Source organism: Lissotriton vulgaris, chromosome 3_1 (genome assembly GCF_964263255.1).
Source record: "Lissotriton vulgaris chromosome 3_1, aLisVul1.2, whole genome shotgun sequence".
NCBI classification, from domain to species: domain Eukaryota; kingdom Metazoa; phylum Chordata; class Amphibia; order Caudata; family Salamandridae; genus Lissotriton; species Lissotriton vulgaris.
In genome coordinates this window covers 1353663794-1353691059 of record NC_141689.1, presented here as the reverse complement: position 1 = coordinate 1353691059, position 27266 = coordinate 1353663794, and the positions used below count along the sequence as shown (strand labels likewise).

The window sequence follows — 27266 nt, the reverse complement described above, 5'->3', positions numbered from 1 at the left end:
TATTATTTTGCTGTGCAGACATGTTCTTCACAAAAATAAGGAAATCAGCCATTGAACTGATTGTTACACACTTTGCTTGAAGTAGTAGTGAAATTCACATGTATGCTGCAGACTTTTCTAGCAAAAAAACGTTTTGGGAAGCAAAAGTTCTGCAAATGTCGTAACAGTATAAAAAGTTCAAACAGTTGTTCAATGGAATGATCATGAAATGTGCACAATTCCACCGAGGGAAAAAAAAACGTACCTCTTGTTCTATTCGCTCAATCCCCAGTCTCCCTTCTGAGGTTGTGGAGAGTAAGACAATATTTTATCATCAAGAAATGAGTCACTTTTAGTGTGTGCTCTACAGACTGACCTTTAGTGTCTTCACTAAAGTACATTAGCAAATAGCATTTATTTGGCCATATAAATCACTGTGGCACAAAAAGACAAATTAATCTGCCCAAAACCACTCCGTTTGGGAAACGGTTGAGCTAAGAATTAAGGCATAATGCCTGAGAATTCAGCCCCCCGAGGTGCTTTGAGAATACCCATAGGTGACACATAATATGGGTGTCTCGCTCTGTATTATTGAGCAATCTTACATTGCATTCTCCCGCAAGTGGAGTTTTAGGACTTGCCTCAGAACTATATGCATGGCAGTGAGTTGTTACCATCCCATTTTGTTTTGGCTCTCCTGCAGGGCAATACCTCTACAGTCCAAGTGAGTATAGTGGCGTAACGATATTTGAGGGGGGCCCCCTGCAAGGTACGTGGAGGGGCCCCCTCCAGACTCTATCAGGAGCTCCCCAGTCGAAGTGCAGTGCTGAGGGGGCCCCCTGGAGCTTGAGGGCCCTCCCGAACTGCGGGGGATGCGGGGGTCTGTGTTACGCCCCAGATTTTTTAGCCCAAATAACTAGTCACTGAATAGTCATCATCATATACTTTATTCGGCTTTTCAGATAAAAACCATAAAAGTCACAGATAAAACAGTACATACAAAGAAAGGAATGAAATGCCCCCCACCAATCACTGTAAACAGTCAACGGGTAACGTACAAATATCTCACACATATTAAAAGTTAACAGAATAAAAGAAAATCCAACAGCCTGGTAGACATAAAGATCTAATCACAGCTCAATCTAAGCCTAACTTCCGCCTTTAGAAAACTAAGGACGTACCATACCGAGGATCTTTAAAGGAGAGCTAAAAATGTAAAAGCAGGACGTACTTGATTAAAATGTAGGAATTTTAAAAGTGGGATTATAAAAGTCTTCCTCAGTATCTCGTAAAAACTGCAAAACATTACAAAATGGATCATGTCTGGCGTAGATCTGTTGTCGCAACCGCATAATGGCAAGGTCTGACCTTTGTTACACCCTCAGGGGTGGGCAAGGAGAAGATAAAATAAATCATAACGGAACCTTGTCAGTAAAAAATTATCATCTGAGTTTGGGACCCTAGGAGATACGGTTCCGTTGATTGTACAGTTTTTAAGATAATGTATCTCCGTACGCTGGGTTTCATTAATTCTAACTCCTCCCTTTTTACTGCCTGGAAACTAAAGAAGTGCTCCTTGACCCAAACCAATTCTTTCCTGGTAATGGTTTCCGGGTCACTAAAGCGTTCAGCCCTCCTAAGAGTTCTGAACCCATTCCCAATATATGTTAACCAGGGGATGTGATGGGCGTAATCAAGAGCCATGCGGTCCCTAATGATGTCTCTGTGTAAGGAGAGCCCCTTTTCCCCCCACACTTTAAGCCAGTAGATTAAAGGGTGAGACGACAATAGATCTGACAAGTAGGGCATAGCCAATTCTTCGTGTACCACAGAGGTTGGGCTTCCTTGAGGTACTCATAGAGGACGTCTTAAAAATCTATTTTCAACTCTCTGTAACTCATCAGCCATGGAGTAACCCCAGATTTCATTACCATATGATACCTGTGCCAGGCACTTAGCTCTATATATCTCTAGTATTGCACCTATTGGTTTTCTGCCCAACAGGGAGGCAAAGTTAAAAATTGCTGCGTTGGCTCTTAAAAAATCCCCTTTCTTCTTTCTTCTTAGAGGGCCCCACTTTAGTTTTGCATCCAAAGTGACCCCCAAATAGGAAAACACCCCAGTTTTGGGGACCGATGTGGACCCCACCTTAAAATTAAAGGACTTCCCCGTACCAGGACCCACCTCCATCACATAGGATTTGGAGTTGTTGACTAACAGGCCCCATTCCTCCATAAATTTCACAAAGGAATTGAGAAGGGTTTGTAGACCTTTCTTTCTGTCCTAGAAATGAGGACAACATCGTCTGTGTACATTAGTACTGGCAGACCACGCCATCCCACCTATGGGGCATCTACCTGAGTAAAGGTCCGAGCCTTCTCCAAGTCATTAATATAAAGTTTAAATAAAAAAGGGGCCAGAATATATCCCTGGCTCACCCCTCTCTGAATAGGGAATTGCTGAGTGACCTGTCCCTCTTTCGTGAACCGTACCACAGCTTTAGTGTCCCTATGTAGCTCAAGTAGGAAAAGGACGATCTCTTTATCCACACTCATGCACAGTAAACATTTCCATAACTTATTTCGGTTAACACAATCGAATGCGGATGACAAGTCCATAAACGCAGGATATATACTGCCTGGACGAGCAACAGTGTATTTACTAATGATCATATACAAGTTCAAGCATTGATCGATTGTGGACCTCCTTGGGCAAAAGCCGTATTGTACATCTGTCAAGATATTGTTAGCATCAGCCAATGTGGACAACCTTTCCAACAAGACCTGTCCTAACACTTTAACCAATGAGTCCAAAAGGTATATAGGCCTATAGCATAGGGTGCTATCTCTGTTTCCTTTCTAAAAAACCGGAACTATGGTCGATAGGTACCAAGTGCTAGGCCATTCCTTGCTGATAGCAGCATTTAAAAACGTAGTGTGGATTGGCATCCATAGCTGGGGTTTAGATAAAAAGAGGTCCGGATGGATGCCATCAGGGCCAGGTGCTTTATTCTTAGACAGCCCAGCTATACCTTTATTAAGTTCCTCGGCTGTAATGAGAAGAGGACGACTTCCCTACCACTCTGACTTGCTGGATGTCTGCTTGCTGGTGGATCATTTCCTGAAAGCGACAGACCCAATCCTCTTCTGTAATATGTATGTCTAAGGGCTCAGAGTTTTCCCCTGACAAAAAGGAGCAATTAATAATGCTCCAGAATTGGGTACTATTTTTCTGGCGACATGCCTCATTGAGTTTGCTTAAAGCCTCCTCTTTTAGCTCACTCTTCCTCCTTGCTATTTTGGTTTTGTATGGCCCTCGACACACCCTCACTGAGGCGAGGTTCCTTGTAAGGGTACTCAAGGCCGCCCTCAAATTCCTGGCTGCCTTAGAACAGCCATGATCAAACCAACTCGAGGCACATCCCTTCCGAGATGTGGGTGGAGCCTCTAGAAGGAGTTCAATTGTACATGAAATGGCCGAAAATGCCTCCAACACAGCATCTGCCTCCCCACGTCCAGTTGTACAAATGTCGATTTCCTTCCTGCATGTTGCCGTAAGGGTCTCATAAAAGGAGTCCGGAGATATATGCTCCCACCTAAGCCTTCTGTCCTGATCTACTACCCTTAAGGATCCACTAGGGACAACACTGGGAGATTTCCCTACCTTGGCCAGGTGGTTGAAATGCACAGCTGGTTATGGTCGCTATAAATGCCCTCCTCAAACTAGAATTCCAAAAGAAGTTGGAAAAACGGCCTGGAAACAAAAATATAATCTATTAGCATTGAGCACCCCCTTCCAAGAAAAGTCTGGAGTAAATACTTTCTGCTATGAGCCACCCTGGACCTTGACATGGTTAAGTCAAACTCGTCAGCTAGTGTGTTAAGACTATGTCCCTGCAAGGTGTGTTCAGAATGTAACCCCTCTAGCCAGGGGCAACCCATCCTGGGTTCGGAGCCTACCTCTGGATCCCCACAAAGATGGATGCTAAAGTCTCCTGAGATCACGAGGTGACCTGTCAGGGAACCCTTTGTGTCCATATTCCTTAAAAAAGTTCCAAGTCTAGTAATGTTACAAAGAGATGAGTGCCCAAACATATTTGTCGACACTTGAGAAAGTGAAATGGCCTGCAAGCAAACATTATCAGTGGGTATTTTCTTCCATCTGCATGGAATGTCCAAAGAAACGTATATTAGCAGACCCTCCTTCGGTCTACCTATCCATGAAGCAGTGGCTGGTACAAAAAAGGCCTTAAACCCCTTTAGATATTTTTACAGGTAGCCCACGTCTCCTGGAGGCATATAATACTAAATCCTTTGATAAAGGTGATCCAACCGAAGCCAATTAACTGTTTGCAAGCCCTGCTATTTTCCAAGAAATTAGGTTGCAGGTTTTCTCATGATCCGCCCTTACTGTGAGAGGTCCCGGGATGACTCCGTGTAGGGATACTGGCTCTGCTGATTTGTCTACTGTGAGTCAATTGCAAGCATCCAATGATTCCAAAGGAGCAAAGGGGTTAAAGGTAGGAATGTCTTGGGAAACCAGCTATCGATCCTGATAATCCCGCCCTTTATGAGTAGAAAGTTTCCAGGTCCCCTCCTGATTGAGCCTTGGGATGTTGGAGGGGAGTCTGTATAAGTAACCTAGGTGGAAGGAGGTTATGGTTGAAACAGGGCCACTCCGATTGTTCAGAGACACTGAGTGTAATATACGTTCTACTAGATTGGTTGTGTTGAAATTAACAATTATACAGTATCCTGCCCAGGTTTTCATTAACCTACCCACCCAGGAGACTCTACGCACCATAAGGATGTGTTTCTCCATCCTTAGTCCAAGAGTTAAGTTCCGATCCGGACAATGCAAAACCTATTCTTGAGTTGGTCGAAATTTTCAACAGCACCCAGGGGGAGTGCCAGAACATAAGGAAGACATTCCGGGGGAAGATGTATCGTTGGAAGCAACATTCGTGAGTTCACACCCATAGGGTCTGTTACATTAGAATCTGCGCGGAGCACCCCCTCTTTGATACCCCTACTCCATCGTTTGGGATCACGGTAGGCTGTGTACAGACAGTACTGCTATTGTGATCAGGTGCAGTCGAAGACCAATGCCCACTTGGGCCAACTGTCCCCCGCTCTTCAGATAAGGTGAGAACTTTCTGTGCATACTGTCTATGCCTGTGGTTGTTACAGTTAAAAATTGTAGTTTTAGCCTGCCTGTAATTGCATATTTTATCACCTGTGTTGTGTTTTAAATTTGTGGTTTTCCCTGCCCTTGATTGCCTCCATTTAGTGTGTTAAATTGTGGGATTTGCAGTCCAACCTCTGCAGTTTGTCCCTCTCATTCCTTGGTGACTATTCTGTTTCCCCTCCAAATTTCTCCTTTGCTCTGTGCGAAGACCTGTATGTTAAAACAGTGCACTCCCAGCCACCATTTTGTGTTCACAAGCCAGTGAAACCAGCACCCCTGCCTCCTCCCCCCAGCAACAGGGATTTTTCTACATCAGAGGGTGCTTCTGTGAGCTGTTTAAACTGTGTTTAACTAGGGCCTGTGCACCTCGTTTTTTGGCCAGCAGGGGGAGTAAAGCTTTATTCAAACAGTATTGTAAGATTTCAAGTTAGTGAGGCCCTTTACCTGCTGAAGTCCAAAGTGTGGATTGAGCCTTTCTGTCTTCTAGGAGATTCTGAACAGGAGAAGCAGCTTCCAACTTCCTAGCCATCAATCCTTGTCTGAGGTCGCTGGGACCTTATATGGTCTGCTAGTAGTTAGTACATGTCTACATTGATTGGTGGTTGTATCTGGTGTTTCTATTGGATTAGGGTTAATGTCCTCATTGGATGGGTAATTGAGGGTTCTGATTGGTTTCTGGGTCTGTGATTCAATCATTGTAGGGTTGGGACTAGGGCTAGGGTTAGGATTTCTATTGGAAGTAGGGACTAGGGCTACCTGTGCCATTGGTTGCATGGACTTGTTTTGGGACTACTGGTAGGGCTAGGGCCTTTATTGGACGTAGAGGTCAGGGTTTTTTAACTGATTGGGTGCTTGGACTAGGGCTAAGATTGGCTGTAAGGTCCTGGTCTCCTATTGGTTCTAGATTTTAGGGCTAGTGTTGTGATTGGATAGTGTTAGGGCTCGAGTTCTCATTGGCTGAAGGGGTCACCTAATTACTAGGTCTATAAAAGGCCAGGATTAGGGCATCTCAGCCTGGGCATCGAGGCTAAGGGCAGAGAGGACAAGGACAGATGCCTGTTTGAGCCTGTTAAGGGCAGAGAGGACAAGGGCAGTTTCCTGTTTGAGCCTGTTCGAGACTGTTTGGGACTAGGGCCAGAAATGCTGCCCAATATACATACCTCCTTTATGTATCTATATATTTTCAATGTACTCATGGATCAATATATTTATCACTTTCTTCTAATTTAGCATTTCCAATGCACTTCCCTATTTCTCAGCCTATACTTCGCTCAATATATCTTCTAGCCCAACCTTCTGACTCGTCTCAAACTTCTTTCTACTACTCTTTCCAATGCACTACCCTATCTCTCATCCTATACATCTATCAATATATCCTCTACATGCACTCTCTCATTTATCCCAAACCCCATACCACTACTATGATCCCCAAAATAACCCTTACTAGACTCTCCCCTACACTTCCCCTCCTTGCATCATCTGACACCTCTTTTACTATACCGATCCCCCAAAACAAACCTTTCTAAACTCATCCCTCTTTTCTACCCCTCCCCAACCCTTCTCAATCCAAATAACTGACTAACATATCCACCACTAAAATCATGTTTCATCATACTAATTCAACACTAATCCTGATGGGTTCCAGAGTAGGGTGCTACTTGCGCTTCAAAACCCCATCAGGGGTAGCAAGCGCTATATAAATACAAATCTCTTTCCCTTCACTCTCCCGCCACCTACCCTTCTCTACCCAAATAACTGAATAACATATCCACTACTCAAATTACTTCATATTTTACTATACTAATTTTCAACACAAATCCTTTATGGGTTCCGGAGTGGCGTGCTACTCGCCAGAAAAGCGCTTCAACATCCATCAGGGGTAACTAGTGCTATATGAATGCAAACCTTTCTTCCCCTTTTATCCCTCCGCTATCCTTCTCACTCCAAATAACTGACTAATATCCACCACTGAAATTACTTTCATATTTCACCATACTAATTCACCACTAATTCTTTATGGGCTTCCAGAGTAGCGTGCTTCAACACCCAATCAGGGGTAACAAGCGCTATATAAATACAAACCTTTCTTCCTCCTCTATCCTTCTGCTATCATTCCAAATCCAAATAACTGACTAACCTATACACCACTTAAAATGTACTTGCATGTTTCACTATACTAATTCAACACTAATCCTCTATGGGTCCCGGAGTAGTGTGCTACTCGCCGAAAAAGCGCTTTGACGCCTCATCAGGGGTAGTAAGCGCTATATAAATGCAATTACAATACAATACAATAACAAGTGGGGCCCCCCTGAAAATCCAGACCCCCTGCTAGCCTCCATTGGTTGATCTCTATTAGCTCCTGCTAAACGTATCATGATGGGGTCTAATTTGCACTAAATTTTAGTCGTAAGTGAGCCCATCGAGATGTCCATCACAGCTTCCATGTCCACCTTGGTTAGTGAAGTGGTTTTGCTCACACCATGTCCATTCCCTTCTTCCCTTGGACATTTGGCTTTTGCACCTGTAGCTGGACCTTTCCGTTTTACCCCGGTTCTCCCCACACTTTTGGCATCCCTAAGTTACCCACACTACCCTCACGTTTGAAGTGGTTGGTGCTATAGGGACAGGGCTGTTAAGGCTGGCTCTAGCTGCCTCTGGCCCGTGAGATCCCACTTGCTGGACTCCCTCTATCATATCCCCCAGAGCCGGTGAACTAGTTGGACCAGATGAGGTCCCAAAAGCAGGATTGCTTACTTGGGCGCAGTCCGAGATGCTACCCCCCTCTGCAGTGGGCTAGAAGCAAGACAAGGTAAAGGCGAGCGGGAGAGCCGACTGGACACCAGTTCGATTTCTTTCTCCGTGATCCCTGCTTGATCCCTGCTGCCTGTGTTAAAAAAGCGTCCATTGTGGTGTATGGAGAACCTGGAGGTGCTGGAGGTGCTAGCGCTCCCCCTTTACGTCTTCCCATCACTTGCAAATGTTCTACCCAACTTGCAGTACCAGGAGGGTTGAGGAAAAGGATTGGCAGCTAAATGTACAGCCACAGACGTGCTACTCCTGCTTCAAGGGAACAATACTCAGAAGGATCTCCTACCTCACGGATTTCAGCAGCCAGGAGCAGTCAAGAGTCCTTAGAGGCCCTTTCACAAAACTTGTAGACCAGGCCTGCACAAGAGTCCAATCCGCCGAACACCAAGCCAAGAGACGGGGCCCAGCCCAGCCTCTTCTGGGCTATGACGGGATATGACGGGTGCAGACGGGCCACCCTTTGCCCTGGTTTTGCCCAAGCATGGCGCGGGCGTGCCCTCGTGCGTCCCGTGCTGCGGGTGCCTGGTTTGGCTTAAATGATTAAATCATTGCATGGTAAAACCTGGCACTTAGGATTTAGAATAAAGAAGGCGGTAGCCAGAAAAATAAACTGCCCACCACTTTCAAGCATATCACTAATGAATAGCAGTAAGTGAAGGGAACAAGCTGGCCACATATTCGGATTCTCCCCTGAAACTTGTCTTCTATCCATCCTCCTACTCCATCATTCTCTCCATCCATCCATTCTTCTCTTTATTTGCCAATCAATAAATTTTTCTCTCTATCCATCCATCCATCCATCCATCAATCGATTCATCCCTGCTATCCATGCATCCATCAATCCATCCTCCGCCAACACTCCATCCCCAGAGGCACACCCTTACCCAGAGCATAAGCAGAATAAGTGTGGGATTAATAAGGCAGTTGGGAGTAGCTACAAATCAAAATCATGCCCTCCTTCTCAGCGCATTCCCTCACTACCACACTCTAATGGTGTCCCTCTCTTTTTCATATCCCCCTTTCACATGTATTTAATTTCTTTTACAGTGCCATTCATTTTATGGGAGTGGGCCAAAGTGGTAGGTAGGGGATCCCACTCCCTCCATGTGTTTAGAAGGTGGGCCCATTAGCTTTTGTTAAGCCACTGGGTATTGTGCTGTGTTTCTTTGTTGTTGTACCTCAGCTACCTTTTTCATGCAGAAACACTTTTTTAGAATCTTCAAAGCAAATTCAGCACCACTGAGCATGTAATAGCAGCAGCCAATAAAACATTTTGATCAGGCTTTACGACAGATACTGTACTGTGGAACCATGGCTCCTACACACACACAAATTGGCATTGGATAACAACAGCCTTACCCGCTCTCCCTCAGGTGAAAGCATTGCTAATATATCATTCGTGAACACCTTTCTTTGCTCTCCATCTGCGGGAGGCTCCCCTTCAGAAGGCTGTACTTCAGCAAATTCTAGCCTGGAAATAGAGTCAAAGCATTTCCTCAAGTGAGGCTGAACAGCTTGAGGATTGCGTGTCTGAGCCAAAATCTCCAGCAGTTCATCATTTGACAAAAAGTAGAACCTGTTCAATGTAAAACATGTGCAACTTTAAATGAGCATATAATATATCAACATTATTAAACCTATTCACAAATACTAGGTGAGAATGGAATGTGAGAAGTATGAGCTTATTTGTAATGAACTATAATATTTTACAGCTGTATATTTGGGAATATATTTTATTGATGATTGAAGCACGTTCGAATACAGAAATAAATTGAGCTGTTTGTTGTCACATCTACCCATATGCGCACAGATACACATAAGATAAAACAGCAAAAATTACTACTTTGAAATGATTTTACTTTCATATTGACCTACAAGAAGAAAATGAGTTACTTACATGTAACTGTAGTTCTCCAGTATTGGTATCTGTCATATATTCACATGCTTGAATCATTCCCCATCGTCGAAGTAGGAGTCCCACTGTACCATAATAAAGCAATATGCATCATTAACATAGGATATAATGGCAATGTGGAGAACATGTAGCATTTCCGATCATCTCTTGGGAGAAAGCAAGATGGCGACTGCGTAGTAGTTGTTTTGCAGTACAAGCGGGAAGGGCACGGTTTGTTTGAGCCCCTGCACCGGCGTCGGATGGTAATAATTGGCAGTGTACGAAGAAAGAATAAGACCTAAATACTGTCCCTCACTTACTGTACGTTTTGGGCATCAACAGCAAAGATAGCACAATTAACGGAGCCCAGGCTTGGGCTGCTGTGAGTGCCGAGCGGTGTCCTGTCTCTGTGGTTCCGGCTTCAGCTTCAGCATGGTAGGCGGGCGGAGTAAGCAGAGTGAGCGGAGCGAGCGGAGCACCGACGGAATGGCTCCGAAGGTAGCGGCTGCAGTATCGGCGAAATCAGGAGCGGTGGCAGCCCGGAGGAAAGTTCAGGCAGCGGAGCAATCTGGGCAGGAACCAGGAAAGGACGAGTTGCCATGCAAGCTGCGCACGTTGCCAGTGGAGCCGCCAAGAAAAGGGAAGCAAACCGCAGCAAAGACCGTCAGGCGACCGCATCAATCCCAGAGTTGTGTTCACGGAGTGGCAAGAGGCAGATCTTTAAGGTTGGTGGCGCGGAAGAGGTAGCTGCCCTTGCACTATGCTCACAGGAGATCGAGGCAGCGGGAGCACAAGTGTCAGCTACGGATGGTATGGATGCAGCGCGCACCCCTTTGCCAAAGGATATTATCAACCAAGATAACCTTCAGGACCACGCAGGCAAAAACCCAATAATAGAGCGAGCAGAGGTCTCTACGCCTGGCAAAATGGGGGACACTAGGATTAACTATCCTGGCAATTTGGACAGAGTACCTAGCAGTACCAAGGCAGCAGTGACGGAGGGGCAGGCCCTGGGTAATGATACTTCCATCCCACAGGGAGAGAATGAGGATGTGGGCGGTCGGGCAGCGCTGGTGCCGGTTCAAGCAGGCGATGGCAGTACTTTGGGAGAAGAAGAGACTGGAGGGCTGTGTCCTTCCATGGCCCGATGGATGGTAAAGAGAAAGAAAGCAGCAAATGCTTCTACTCTGTTTCAGAAGAGGCGGAGTGGTCTGAAGATGACCGGAGTTCATCTCAGGTGGAGAGTAACTTTGAATCTGAAAGCGATCTCGAACAAAATCCCCATAGCATGGCTAAAAGACCTAACGCTGAACTAAACCTACAGGAGCAGTCTGTGCGAGATCTAAGCTGGGATCATTCATCCTCCATGCCACTCCAGGGCAGCCCTAATGTAGAAACTCCTGTAATCCATCCTCTGCTCCTAGAGGTTATTCATCAGGCAATTCTTGCCCATCGTGAGGATACACGCCAGGATAGCCGCAAATCGCAAGCAGCAATGCGGAAGATGCAAGGTGTGGTCAGGAAGCTGTCCAAGGCATGTGTTACTGTGGGAGATAGGGTGTCAAATCTCGAAGAAAGGATTGTCGCAACAGAGTCGGAGGCCGCCGCAGCCACCACTAAAGAAGAGTCCCAAAGTGCCCAGGTCATTGATATCCAGTGGAAGCTGAAGGACATGGAAAATAGGCTTAGGCGGAACAATCTGCAGGTGCTTGGGATATCAGAAGGGGTGGAGGGATCGGATGTCAGGGCTTACATGATAAATCTATTCAAATCGGCCTTTCCAGAGCTTTCTGATTGGAACTGGTTGGCGGAAATCCAGAGGGCGCATTGCACTCTGTTTAAAATCCGATCCGGTGCAGGGAAAGGAGATAAGCCAAGGGAAATTTTAATATTTTTGGGCAATTTCATTTTAGAACAGGCCATAGCTGAAAAAGCCAGACCAGAGGCAAGAAGATCTAGTGAGGGAGTCACTTTTTTTGTCAGGCCAGATTACTGTCACGTAACGGTTGAGAGGCGCTGGAGGTTGAGACAACTGATTGAACCTTTTCAGGATAAGCACATACAAGTATACCTCATCAATCCAGCACAACTCAAAATAATAAATGAAGGTCGGACTCAGTATTTTGCTTCAGAAGTGAAAGCACAAGAGTATCTGGACTCCCTTGGTAGCTTGGGAAACTAGCGTAAAGGTGAGGAAACTAGCTGGATATGGCTAAGGGGGGGACGTGGCGTTGCGATTTCTCAGTATTCTCTATTACGTGTGGGTATAAAAGGGGTATTGTGTGCTGAACCGTAACTGGAAGAAAGTGCCCAAACCGCTACCACTGCAAGCATCACAAGCACAGACCAAGGTTTGAGCACTTCACAAGGGTGGGAGGAGCTGGGGGGGGGGAGCTAGGGTGGGTTTAGGGAGGATGGGGGGGCAGTAGGGGGGTGAGCAAGGGGGGAAAAAAGCCCAAAAAAGAGAATTTATGGTACAAATGTGTTTTCATTTTTGGGAGAGGGGTATGGTTTTTCTTTTGGAATACGTGTTGTCTTTATTCAGCTGGTGGTATAAAAAGTGAAGGAAATGTTCAAATGTAATAATGGTGAATCTTAGTATATGCTCGATTAATATAGGAGGGCTTAATGATTGGAAAAAAGCGTAGATTGGCTGACTTTGTTAAATCTGAACATATAGACATCTTATGTCTACAAGAAACGTATCTACCCTGGGCAAAGAAACAGCTGCTTAATTTGGAAGGCTTCGATATTCTGTCATGTTCATCTCAAACTTCAACAGTAAGAGGGGTAGTCATTCTAGGGAAAGCTGGACTTGGGGGTTGAGGCCAAGCGCTTCAAGGCTGATGCATCAGGGAGATGGGCATTGGTCGAATTGTGTATTGGTATAACAATCTGTGGGATATATGGCTCTAACCAAGATGACCCTGAGGTTTTCGAATTGTTAGAGAGGGATTTGTCTAACTGGTCCATTCCTATTGTGGTATGTGGTGACTTAAATATATCTGCCGACCTTATCAATAAAAACTCGTATGTAGGCCGGAAGCCAAGGGTATTTCGGGCTTTGTGTTCTATGATGCAGTCTCATGGTCTATCAGATGTATGGGGAAACAAGGAGCCCGGTAATCCCGGGTTCGCCTATTTCTCATGTCCATACCAAAGATATACAAAATTGGATTTCATCTACAGAAATGAGCAAAGTCAGTATCAGGAAGCTACCAAAGGTCCTATCGGACCATAGCCCGCTGTATTTGAGCTACGATTTTTTTAAGTCAGCAAGGAAACAAAGGGCCTGGACATTTGATAGGAAACTGCTGGCAGATAGCATATATGTTGAGCATCTGAAGAAATGGACCCTGGAATTCTTTGACGCCAATCGCTACAGTGCACCCAGAAATAATGTTTGGGATACGTTTAAAGCACCATTAAGGGGGGAAACAATTAGCTATGCTGCCCGGATCAGGAAACAATTGCTGGCAGATAAGGATAGGTTACTAGCTGAATTGACAGAAGCGGAAGAGCAAAATGGCAAAGATATTATACAAGGGAAAGAAGGGAAAGAAAGCCAGCTGAGAATTAGCTCTGTTAAAGCAGAGATACACAAACAAATGGCAGAAAAAGCTGCTTCCGAATATCAAGCATATAAAGGCAAAATGTACGAAACAGGTGAGCAGGCGGGCAAGGCGTTGACACTCCGGATCAGATGGGCACCACCAAAAATATAATAACTAGCATCCAGGAGAACGGCCGGGAGTTTGTAGAACCACAGGAGATTCTTGAGGTGTTTAAAAATTTCTACCAAACATTATACCAGGAAGAAATGGAGGGGGAGAAGCCACAGGGGGAGTATACACGTGAAGGTCAATGAAGTTTTAGAGGCATTACAGGAGCTAGCAGCCGGTAAAGCAGCGGGCCGAATAGTATCCCTTTGGAGGATTATAAACGTATCTCTAGTGGCACCACTGTTACTAGATTTATTTAATGGAATATTGGGTACTGGTAAAATACCGGAGACATGGAGGGACACAAACATAGTGGTATTCCACAAGAAAGGGAAGCCTAAAGAATACCCCGGGTCGTATAGGCAGATATCGCTTGTAATGCGGACAATAAAATCTATGCTAAAATCTTGGCGAAGCGTTTGGGGAGGGTCATTGGCGGTCTGGTCTCCCCTTGCCAGCATGGGTTCATTCCAGGACGGGGAACAACCGATCATATAAGACAAGCTATATCCTAGTTTGATGCCCATGCTGTCGGGGGGGTGGCCTTGATCCTCCTCGATGCTGAAAAAGCCTTTGATCGCGTTAGGTGGGATTATCTGTGGGGGGTACTTGTAGTAAGAGGTCTTGGTCCAAGAATTCTGACTGCCATCAAAGCCATGTACTCTGATCCAGTTGCTAAGGTGCAGTTGATGGGTGAAAGCTCTGGGAGAATTAACATAACAAGGGGGACCCGTCAGGGGTGTCCCGTTTCACCCATCTTGTTTGCTATGTACATAGATCCACTAATTAGGCAGATTCTGCACAATGAGGAGATCAAGCCGGTTATAACTAATAGATTTGAGAGCAAAATATTAGCTTACGCTGATGATTTGGCAGTAATCACTGTGGAACCTGCGTTGGCTATGCGTGCATTAGTCCAAATCACCAAGGAATTTTGCAGGCACTCAGGAGATCGCCTGAATGAGGAGAAAACTCAGGTAATCTGTAGTAAAAATATCCCTAAATCAGATAACAGATACGTGGATTCTGCAATATATTTGGGAGTGACAATTAACGCAGCAACAGAATTAATTATAAAGGATCATTTTGTCCCGCTATTAAAAACAATGGAGCAGGATCTTAAAAGAATGGACACTCTGCATTTGTCACTAATAGGCAGATCCAACGTCCTGAAAATGACTATGCTACCCAAAGTCCTTTACTTGTTTTGTTCCATTCCCTTTTTAATAGATGAAGCGATGATAAAATCACTGGAAGCCATTTTTATGAGTTTTTTTATGGCAATATGGGAAGATTAGACGCTCATTAAAGAAGAAGACATTATTAATCCCAAAGATTAATCTTCATTCGCCACTCTGGAAGTCAGGGCTCTTCCCAAACTTAAGTATGGATGGTGCATGAAAATACTGGGATCAGCAGGGTATTCGGACAGTAGGGGATATAATGGAGGGAGATGGTGTGATGAGTTTTTGTGCGATGCAGCAGAAATATGGTATATCTAGTAGTCAAGGCTTTAAATATGTCCAGGTCTCGGAAACACTCAAAACTAAAAGACCCCGCATCTCCTCTGGCAATCGTTGTAGTGTATTGGAGTATTTTTTAAAAGGGGGACGAAGGATCAAAATTATCTATAATGTCTTAATATCGGGGATCCAAGATGAAATGGAAAAAAATTAAGCCTCATGGGCCATAAAATTGGATGAACCAGACGTGGATCTGGATAAAGCGTTGCAATTAGATAAGGAGATTTTACGTTCTTCTAATTTAAAAGCATAGCATTTTAAAACATTATTTAATCTCTATTTTACACCCTCTAAATTATTTGACTGGGGAAAAAGGGAAGATAATAGATGCCCCAGATGCTCGAAAGGGCTTGCGGATATGTTGCACATGTTCCATCATTGTCAGAAATTAAGTATTATAAAAGGGGATATGGAGACATTCTGGGAGGGGCTAATAGGCTTTAAGATCGGCCTATCCCCGACCTTAATGATCTTGTGAAGTGAAAGTAAGCTGGTTGTAAATAAAGAGACTGAAGCGTTTGTTTTTATATCGGTGGCAGTGCTGCGGATTCTTATATCAGCAGCATGGAAGGATGTTACAGCTCCATCATTTCAGATGTGGCTGACCAGGCTCTTGGGTATTCATAACATCGAGTCTACACTTTATGCACATAAGGGCAGGAAAACAAGGCAGCATGGGCTAAAAATCAGAGCGCCCCTGAAAACCTGGAGAGATTCACGATTGCAAATATAGGCTAGTATATATTTACTAGTATAACTTATTTTTATATAGAGAGGTTTTATCACTTTTTTGTGAATGTAAAAGTATATGTATATATATAGTGTCTATTTATCATATTTATTATATTTCCTTTTAATCCTGCCAGATGGAATAATGTATGAAATCATGTTCATTGTTATTTTGTACCAGAATTACATTCTCAATAAAAAAAATAAAAAAAATAAAAAGTACTCATTTACTTTTCCAGTATTGGATCTTTCATAGATTCACACGCTTGAGTCAGAATAGCAAGCAGTCTTGTAGGCAAACATTGTAGTAAATTAAGTACCTTTGAGGATGGTGGGTAACAGTTTACTGCATCTTTATATCTATACATATATATATATATATATAGGTGTGACCAAGGGCAAGGGTAAGTGGTGCCCGAAACCCGTAACTAGGAAGCAAGAATAAAAATTTGAACTTGCCTGCAATTCCAGTGGTTTGTGATTCTTTTTCGTCGCAGAAGCAGTGGGAAACAAGTGCTGCAAGCGTACGAGGGATCGTGTGGAGTATATATATATATATATATATATATATATATATATATATATATATATATATATATATATATATATATATATATATATATATATGCATAAACCTCTTCCACAAGAAAAAAGACGTTGCCCGGAAGGGAGAATTTCAGGAGCACTTTATTGCACAAAAGACTCGGGCGGATGCATTTCGGCAATTTCTGCCTTCCTCAGCGCCCCTCTCCAGCTGCTCCTTGTGCTGCGCAACATCGTCCAGTCACGTTGTTTTAAGCGATTGCCATACTCCACCCACAAGGTATGGTCCATCCCCCCTGTGTAGTCCCGTGTGGTGGAACTACACTTCCCACAAAGCCTCAGTGTTGTGCCTCGTGGGAGTAGGAAAGTGCTGTGGGGTGATGAAAATTTGGAGCTGGGTTCCGTGACGGGCGCAGTTCTCAAAGTCCATTGGGAGGTGAGGCCAATGTGCAGTTCAGTGCCCCCGCGAGTCCCCCTTCACAAAACCGCCGCAACCTCTCCGCCTGGTATCCTTCGCGGGGGTAGGCACAGGAATCCCGGTCACCCAGATGGAGGATAGAATTACCCTCAAACCGCGTTGTGTCTCCAAGCGTCCTGGTGGGTGCTGGACTCTATTGCTACCGCAATCAACCAAAGAAGTGCTCCAACGAGCTGGCCAGTTAGTCCAAACCTCTTCAGCGGCGGGGGATCACGTACATGCGCTCTGGCTTGGCGCATAATGTCTGCATAAACCTCTTCCACAAGAAAAGAGACGTTACCCGGAAGGGAGAATTTCAGGAGCACTTTATTGCACAAAAGACTCGGGCGGATGCATTTTGGCAATTTCTGCCTTCCTCAGCGCCCCTCTCCAGCTGCTCCTTGTGCTGCGCAACATCGTCCAGTCACGTTGTTTTAAGCGATTGTCATACTCCACCCACAAGGTATGGTCCGGCCCTCCAGTGTAGTCCTGTGTGGTGGAACTACACTTCCCACAAAGCCTCAGTGTTGTGCCTCGTGGGAGTAGGAAAGTGCTGTTGGGGTGATGAAAATTTGGAGCTGGGTTCCGTGACGGGCGCAGTTCTCAAAGTCCATTGGGAGGTGAGGCCAATGTGCAGTTCAGTGCCCCCTCGAGTCCCCCTTCACAAAACCGCTGCAACCTCTCCGCCTGGTATCCTTCGCGGGGGTAGGCACAGGAATCCCGGTCACCCAGATAGAGGATAGAATTACCCTCAAACCGCGTTGTGTCTCCAAGCGTCCTGGTGGGTGCTGGACTCTATTGCTACCGCAATCAACCAAAGAAGTGCTCCATCGAGCTGGCCAGTTAGTCCAAACCTCTTCAGCGGCGGGGGATCACATACATGCGCTCTGGCTTGGCGCATAATGTCTGCATAAACCTCTTCCACAAGAAAAGAGACGTTACCCGGAAGTGAGAATTTCAGGAGCACTTTATTGCCCAAAAGACTCGGGCGGATGCATTATGGATCTTTTATAGATTCATACGCTTGAGTCAGAATAGCAAGCAGTCTTGTAGGCATACAACTTTTTTTATTGAAGGGTGCTAAGGGATCTGGTTGTGTGTTTGTCTGTTTTCATTGTCAATAAAGCATCACCAATATGTTTACCAAATAGGGTTTCCCCATCGTAAGCCATGTCGAGGATCTTGAACTACACTTCAGGTCTAAAGTATGTTGCCTTTAGCAATCCCTGCCACCTCAAGATTGCTGACCCTGCCAGCTGACCGAATCCTGTGAAAGCAATGTCCATTGCACAATGACTTCAGAAGATGTTTGTTCTCATTTTTGAAGTATTTTTTTAGCCTCCGACCATTTTTCTTCAGACAAGAGATTTATCAGTGCACTAATGTCGGACCGCGTTTGTCAGTAGTACCTATCAAAAGTACCAAGAGAATTAGCCGCATGGACGGTAATGGCTGACATCCCGGAGAACCTTTTGCCTATATTGTCTAGGTGCCTGCCTTCAGGATCTGGTGGAGTTGTGACTGGTGTAGATGGGTTCTTAGATCGACATTGAGCCGGTTGGGCAACTACAGAGTCTGGCTTTGGGTGACCCACTAAACAGGCCGGTGAATTCTCTGGCAGCATCCATTTTGTATCTATTTGCTCCAATACCGCTGCCAGTATGGCTGGGTTCTGCATTAAGCTTACGCCTTCTTCCCAAATATAATACACTATGGGAATAGTGTGCTCTGACTTCCTTGCTTACTCCTTGAAGTCATATAAGAAACAATCTGTCTGTTTGACAGTCATTGGCAGTTGGAACCTCTTAGCAGCTCTCTCCATGAGGTTCTGGAACCCCCTATATCGTCCAGAGGCGAGTGCACTGGGTGTGAAACTGGTAGAAAGGGGGTAGGAACCAGGTTGTCGTTTCATTCAGGGTTGGATGGATCATCAGCAATTTGACACTCTTCCTTATCATCATCTGTTGATGAGTGGAGAAGTGTGGCTCAATGATTAGAGCGGGTTTCAACAACAGGAGAGAGAGAGAAAAAGGACACTCTCAGTCCCCCAGGTAAATGTATTCAAACAACAAAAGAGTGTCAGTCTTTAATGTGTGTAAGCACAGACACGTGAGAAAGGTTAGGAAAAAATAAATAAATAAATCACATTGGATTTTTCAGGAAGCCCTCACTCACCACCCTGGTTGCTGACATGCTTCATCATTGGGCCCACCAGGAGAAGCCGAATGCCTCCCTGGTGTGCTACAACGCCAGGATACTGCGGAGCTGGATTTTGTGACAATAGTGTGAAAAAGTGAATAAAAAATGTCAAGTTTGAATACCTCACAAAAAAACTTTAATCAGTGGTCAGCCTGACATATTAAAAATATGTGTAGGGAAATTACCAAGTAGATTGATTGAATATTTCCACTTACAGATGCAGAGGTCTGGCCCAGGACCAGGGTTCAATTTCCCCCTCAGCGGGTCTTGGGCTCAATTTCCTCGGACCTGATAATTCTGGTCTCGGTGCCTATTCTAATCATGGGTCCCACTCTGCAACTCTGGGCAATAGCTTGCTTAATCTCCACAACGGCCCCAACAGCGCTGGGAGGCCTGGCTTCACCTTGGGGGTGCCCAGGAGTGGACATTTCACAGGGAAAAGCCAGGAAGGGTTCCACAGCGGTATGCGTACAGCGCCAGGAAACCCTGGTTGGGGTATAAGTGCGCTTTACAAGTACAAATTCATTTCATTTAATTTCATTTCATGTAGGATCATCATTTGGAGGCTGCACAATACCAGATGGAGGTGCCATCCCTGAAGTTACCAGAGGTGGGCTTGGTCTTGTTGTTCTTGGTGATGGGGTGGGGGGGGGGGGGGGGGGAATACTAGGCTGTGATGGCTGCTGTGGCGTAACTGGATTTGGGAAACGTCCTTGGTAGATAACTGAGAAGAGCTCAGGGAGACTCCCTTCACATGACGTGAGGTAGAAAATATAAGGGATTTAGCCTCTCTTTGGAGTATTCTAGAGTGTTCGGGGGCCTGATTGGTTATAGTTCAAATTCAGTATAGATAGGCTGCTACGTTGACTTTACGTTGCCATTTTAGCCTATGTTAATGATGCATACTGGTTTATTATGGTAGAGTGGCACTCCCACTTCCGCAACAGAGAATGATTCAAGTATGTGCATCTATGAAAGATCCAATACTGGAGAACCATTTCTAAACTTAACATTGAATAAACAACTAACTAAATGCAATCAAATATCAACAAAAAATGACATAAGAATAATGAGGTAGTACTTAGACAACATTGACTATCAAAATAAGTTTTTCCATTCCACATCAAATGACGACTAGAAGAACAAGTTACTTACCTTCGGTAAAGCTTTTTCTGGTGGATACAGTATCTGCCTGTGGATTCCTTATCTTATGAATATCCCCTGAACCAGCATTCCACTGATTTTTTTCTTAGCTCTCCCCGCCGACGAGGAAGTCACAATGCTACGGCTCTGCTAGCGACTCCGCATGACGTCACTAGAGACATAAGGGAGCCTCGTCGGCGTGATTTTTTAGGTACCCTTGGAAGCGTGCCTAACCCTAGGTTCAACTGCAGTGTCTTCCAGAACATGGCCTCGGTGCCTAACACCTTCCCCAAACAACACCCTCTTCCCTCCCCCCCCCCCGCAACCGCTGCTGATGTGGGCCTGGTCTTGCTAACACTACAGTGGAGCACGCTACACATCGAGTGGTGCCTTTACTCTTGCAAGCCTCATGGAGCCCTAGGTGTGTGATATGTCTATTCTTCGTCCTCCACCATGTAATCACGCAACGCTTGGACTATCATCACCCACGCCCTTGACATTTCCAAGATCTTGTCATTATCAATCCTGACAGCCTGTCTCATCCGGAGCACACTCTCACATTCAGACCATTTCAGCAGTTCGTTCATCCATCTCCTCACTGACGGACCCTCTTTAGACTTCCAGTGCCAGGTAATTTCTCTTTGCGCCAATATGAGCCCTAGATCAATGAATTTGCTAGTTATTTTTGTGTTCTTTGTGTGCGGAAACCAGAGCAATAGGCACGCCGCCATGTCAAAGTCTACCTCCCTGTCGGTCCCCACATTCAGGAGTTCCCCCACTTCCAGCCAGTATGTCCCCAACTTTGGACAGCCCCACAGCAGGTGGTCTATGTCAACCTCAGGCGCCAGGCACCTCGGGCATAGTGCTTCATGTACCCGGAAGTTCGTCGGTGTGATGACGTCAGTTCCACCCATTTTTTCCGTGCCTCCGAGGTGAACGGGTGGACCGACAACAGAATCAAAGTATACACAGTACACAATATTCAAACAACTACACATAGTATAACATCAAAAGGAAAGCCAAAGAGCAAAAGAATTTCCTATAAATCACACAAATACAAATTGAAGAAACAAATGTAAAACAAACATGTTAAACAATGCCATCTTTAAGGTATACAAGGGTGGACATAGGGGAGGAGGGTGGGTCAGTGAGAAATCCATAGGCAGATACTGTAGCCACCAGAAAAAGCGTTACCGAAGGTAAGTAACTTGTTCTTCTGATGGATACATCTGCCCATGGATTCCTCACCTTATGAATAGATTCCCACAGCAGTCCCACTCCCCGAGGTGGGTGTCCACCCTTCCATACCAAAAAGTCCTGCAGGACAGATCGCGCAAAATGGCCCTCCCTCCTCATTTCGGAGTCCAAGCAATAATGCTTTACGAAAGTATGAAGGGAGGCCCAAGTCGCTGCCTTACAAATGTCCACTACAGGTACGCCTCAGGACAAGGCAGAAGTAGATGACTTGCCTCTGGTAGAATGAGCTCTAATACTTTCAGGAGGCTCCTTACCAGCCAGGGCGTGGCAGATCTTGATGCACAAGATGATCCACCTGGATAGAGGGCGCTTGTGCACAGCCTTGCCCTTCATGCTTCCAACCTAGCCCACAAAGAGCTGATCGTCTAATCGCAAGTCCTTAGTCCTGTCCAAATATAAGCTCACCGCTCGTTTAGGATCCAGGCGGTGAAGTCTCTCCTCCTCCTTGGAAGGGTGAGGTGGAGGATATAACACAGGAAGAGTAATGGACTACCGTAAATGGAAGGGAGTAACCACCGTAGGAAGACAAGCAGCCCTGGTCCTGAGGACCATCCTTTCAGCATGTATGGTCGAAATGGGGGTTTTGAACTAAGAGCCTAAAGCTCACTCACCCTCCTTGCTGAGGTAATAGCCACAAGAGAGACCATTTTAAAAGACAGAAGCCTCAAAGGACAACTATGTAAGGGTTCAAAAGGGGAACCCATCAAGAAAGTTAACACAAGATTAAAATCCCATTGAGGCATAACAAAAGGAGTAGGCGGAAACCTATTGGTAAGGCCCTTAATAAACCTCAAAACAATGGGAGATTTAGATAAAGACGGCTGATCCGGCAAACAAAGAAACGCCGATAAAGCTGACAAATAGCCCTTATCAGTGGACACAGCACAGCCCTGCTGGGCCAAAAACAGCGAAAACTGAGGAATATCCGGCAAGTGGGCCTTTAAAGGATCAATGAATCTCTCTCCACACCATTTAACAAACTTAGACCATCTGGAAGAGTAAATAGACTTAGTGGAGTGTCGCCTGGACGATAAAATAACATCCACCACATCCGGTGGGAGATAGAAAGAACTCAGGTTGCCCCATTCAATCTCCAGGCATGAAGGTGCATGCTCAGGAGGTGGGGGTGTAGAACCTGCCCCTGCGACTGCGAGGGGAGATCTGCTCTGAGAGGGAGATGGAGCGGCAGGTGCGATGAGAGGTGAAGTAGATCTGTGTACCACACCCTTCTTGACCAATCTGGGGTGATCAATATAACTTGGCGAATCTTCCTCAGAACCTGAGGAATCAAGGGTATGGGAGGAAACGCCTAAAGGAGATGTAAGCTCCAATCTATCTGAAACGCGTCCCCCAATGATCCCTGCATCACATACTGGAGTCTGCAGAACAAACGGCAGTGCAGTGAGTGGCAAATAGGTCCAAACAAGGAGACCCCCACATCAGGAAGATGTGAAGGACCACCTCCGGATGAAGCTGCCACTTGTGATCGGCCGAGTAATGCCTACTGAGACTGTCCGCATGAACATTCAGCGCACCAGCTAGATGATTTGCAAACACACAAATCTGATGGTTCTGAACCCAGGACCAAATAGCAGAGCCTTTCGACAGAGATAATACAACCCTACACCTCCCTGTATGTTGATGTACCACATTGCGGTAGTGTTGTCCGTCAGGACCTGAACTGATTGACCGCAAAGGGAAGGAAGGACAGCCTTTAGTGCCAAACGTATCGCCCGCAATTCCAGAAGGTTGATGTGAAGCAAGACCAAAGATCCGTGACCTCCAGATCTCCCAGATGAGGACCCCACCCTAGAGTGGAGGCGTCCATGATCTATGTGGCCACCGGTGGAGGAGGACTTTCCTTGAGACAGGTTGCCCTGCACACTCCACCCAGTCAGCTCCGCTGCAGCTTTTCTGGAGATTCTGACTGATTCTCTGAGATCTCTGCTGTGTTGATACCACTGCCTACGGAGACACCACTGGAGTGCCCTCATGTGCCAGCGTGCATGGTTGACCAACAGAATGCAGGAAGCGAACAGACCAAGCAGGTGAAGGACCTTCAGGACTGGAACAACTGCCCCATTGTAAAACAAAGGAATCATCTCCTGAATGTCGAGAATTCTTTGCGGAGGTAGAAAAGCTGGACACACAGTAATATCCAGTATCGCCCCTATGAACAGGTTGCGCTGAGAAGGCACCAGTTGAGATTTGGGCACATTTATTGAAAAACCCAAGTCCGACAACAGTTGAGTAGTCACTTGCCGATGACGAAGTACCATCACCGGCGACTCCGCTTTGAGCAGCCAGTCGTCCAGATAGGGGGAAACTGGAATCCCGATTCCCGACCTTCTGAGATGAGCCACCACCACTGCCATCACCTTTGTGCAGGCCCGAGGTGCAGTAGTAAGTGCAAACGGCAGGACCGCAAACTGGCAGTGCTGCAACCTACTGTAAAATGGAGATATTTCCTGTGCAACTTCAGGATGGGGATGTGAAAATACGCATCCTGTAAATCGATCGACACCATCCAGTCCTCTTGCTGCAGCACCAAAGAACCTGAGCAAGGGTCAGCATCTTGAGTTTCTCCTGATTCAGGTACAAAATTCAAAACCCTGAAGTCCAGAATAAGACGTAAGCTGCCATCCTTATTAGGGATCAGAAAATACTGGGTGTAGCACCCCTGACCCCTTTCCTGCTCCGGAACCACCTCTATTGCACCTTTTTGTATTAAAGCAAGAACCTTCTTCTGTAGAAGAAGTAAATGGTCTTCTGAACAAAAACCTTGACAAGGAGGGAGAGGTGGAGGAAATTCCCAAAAGGGAAGGGCGTACCCATTCTCTACAAGGTTTAAAACCCAGAGGTCTGACGTGACTGATTTCCAACCCTGTAGAAAGTGAGATAATCGACCCCCTACAGGACCCATGTGATCCAGGATGAGGGATCTAGGGCTGCTTTCCTGCATTACCAGGGGGAGCAGGATAGGTAAAAGAAGAGGAGGAGAGATTACGGGAAGAACCACGTTGGAGACCTATGGTACTTCCTTTATAGGACTTATAGAGTGGATTTTGCTGCTGCTGCTGAGGTTGTCACAATCTGCGAAAGTAAGACCTCCCAAAACCACAATACTTTTTATAACCGAACCCCCTTGACTGGGTTTGCAATCCTATGGACTTCGCCGTGGCCTTGCTATCCTTAAACCTTTGAAGCAGAGAATCAGCCTTCCCACCGAAAGGTTTTGAAGCATCAAAGGGCAAATCAAGAAGGGCAGCCTGAACATCCGGGGAAAATCCAGAGGATCTAAGCCAGGCCTGTCTCCTGGTAACTATGGAGGAACTAATTACTCTGGCCACCTAATCAGAAGTATCCAGGCTAGATTGAATAACCTGTCAAGCAGCTGCCTGAGCATCCGACAGAACCTCCATAAAATTCCCCCGCTCTTCATCAGACAATTTGGGCGTCAATTGATTCGCAGAATCCATCAAAGCATGTATGTACTGGCCCAACCAACAGGTAGCATTGGTTGATTTCAGAGCCATGCTAGATGATGAAAATACCTTTTTAGCCAATTGCTCCAACTTCTTAGAGTCCCTGTCTGCAGGAGCCTGGGGAAAGACGCCTGAAGATTGTTTGTAGCAGGATGCCTGCACCACCAAACTTTCAGGAGACGGATGAGAAGAAAGAAAAAGTGGGTCACCTGGAGCAGTTCTATATCTTCTTTCTACAGATTTGGATACAGCAGGAGAAGAGAGCGGTTTACGCCACACTTCCTTGATAGGTTCAGTTAAAGCCTCATTAAAGGGCAACAAGGGCTCAACTATTGACGAAGGCGAATGTAAAACTTCAGTAAGCAAATTTGGCTTATACTCAGCAGTAGGCAACTGTAAATCCAAAAGCTCCACAGCTTTTCGGATGACAGTATGATAAGGAGCTACCTCTTGAGGCGGGGAAACTCTTGACGAAGAAAGTTCCCACTCAGGGGAAGTGTCCAGCCCACTTGCCTCCTGAATTCCTTCAAATTCATCCACAGATTCTTCTAACTCACCCTCTATAATCTCCTGCCTCTGATAATGCTCTTCCTCCAGCAGTCTCTGAGTCTCTCTCCTTGAACAAAACCTCGGTTGTAGTGCCGGTGGTGCCACACGTGGCGCCGACATCTCCGGAGCAGGCGTTGAAGGAGGATCCGAAGGTGGAATCGGCATCGTACAAGGCTGAGAGAAAGGCCCACCAGACAGCGCCGGGGACTCCATGAACAGCGTCGAAAACCTCAGAGCCAGAAACTGCCATGACGGCGCCGTCGGCATGAAAGGCACAAAGGGTGCCTGGGCATCGTGCTGAGGCCCACCCAAATTGAAGGCCAGTGGACCCACGGGACCCGAAGGTGCTCTGGAGGGGAAGGCTGCCTTAGCACCATACATTACATTTAAAAAATACTTTGGATCCGAACCTGGAGTTGGAAACTGTGTTTATGGAGTCAAGCCAACATCCACACGAGGAGCCTCCGACGCCGGAACAGCCGGATCCACTGGCGGAGCCACAGGTTCAGTCTCATGAACTGGTGAGGGATCATCCTGTACTGGTACACTCTCTGAATCCGGCAAACCCCTCGGAGCCGGAGTCTGCGCCGGAGTACCTTTTGGAGAAGGAGATTGCTCAGGAGACATCCGAAGAGAAGGAGACACCAAGTCTTTTTGGCGACGTCGAGGAGCCGGCGAAGGTGACCTTGAAGCCTTACCCTTTGACGAACGGGGCCGAGAACCAGGTCTCCTCTTCTTCTTGGGTTTACTCGACTTTGACGCATGTGAAGTTGACGACTTCCACTTTGAACTTTTACACCCTCTTCCTTCCTTCTTTGCCTGCCATAAAAAGCTTGTTCCTTTAGAGCCTTTGGGTTCATAATTCGGCAACTGGAACAGTCTTCCACGTCGTTGATCCGACAACAAACACCATAGACAATCTTCATGGGGTCAGTGATCGACATGTGACCCCCACACTCCCTACAGGGCTTAAACCCGGACTTACTCGATGAAGCCATTGCAACAGCAACAGTTAAGGATGAAGGCTTACAAAGTAACACGATACAATAAGGAGAGTCCTAGAAAACCCTTACGCCTCAACGGCGCGGAAAAAAGGGAAATGACGACATCACGCCGACGAGGCTCTCGTATGGCTCCGGAGCCGTATCAGTGTGACGTCCTCATCAGTGTGGAGAGCTCGATAAAAAATCAGTGGAATGCTGGCACAGGGGATATTCATAAGGTGAGGAATCCACAAGCACATGTATCCATCAGAATTAGAAAGTAAAACAGAGCCATAATAATGGTTTAAAGAGTTACACGAATAACATTAACATAACATAGCATAAATGTGCATCTCTTGTAAAACTAATTTTATAAAGTAAAAATCATAGTAAGCAAATAGTGCATGTGAAAAAGTGTAGTATGATTATGCAAAATGGAAAACAAGACATCGTTTATACTGACTACAGGAAGTAAGTTATGGCTATTGTTAGACAACCAACATAACACAACACTGTAAAATAACAATTCCTGCGGGCCCGATTCACAGAACTAACTTACTACAAAATCCTAAACGTACTACTATTTTGGTATTCACAGAATGTACTTACTCATTTTGGTAATCACAGAATCCACTTACTCATTTTGGTATTCACAGAATGCAGTTACTCCTTTTGGTATTCACAGAAGGCACTTACTCATTGATGAGTAAGTACCTTCTGTGAATACCAAAATGAGTATGTGCATTCGATGAATACCAAACTGAGAAAAGCGCATTCTGTGAATACCAAAATGGTAGTACGTTTA

At 45.7% G+C, this 27266-nt stretch overlaps 1 protein-coding gene across 1 annotated transcript in view; it reads right to left on the bottom strand.

Moving 5' to 3' along the window:
• The window catches only part of DNAH6 (dynein axonemal heavy chain 6), a 2460712-nt gene that overhangs the window by 1696176 nt on the left and 737270 nt on the right, over window positions 1-27266 (bottom strand). The window contains exon 24 of the mRNA XM_086961829.1: window positions 9337-9553. Coding sequence (XP_086817955.1) covers window positions 9337-9553 — 217 coding nt within the window. The remainder of the gene's footprint in view (window positions 1-9336; window positions 9554-27266) is intronic.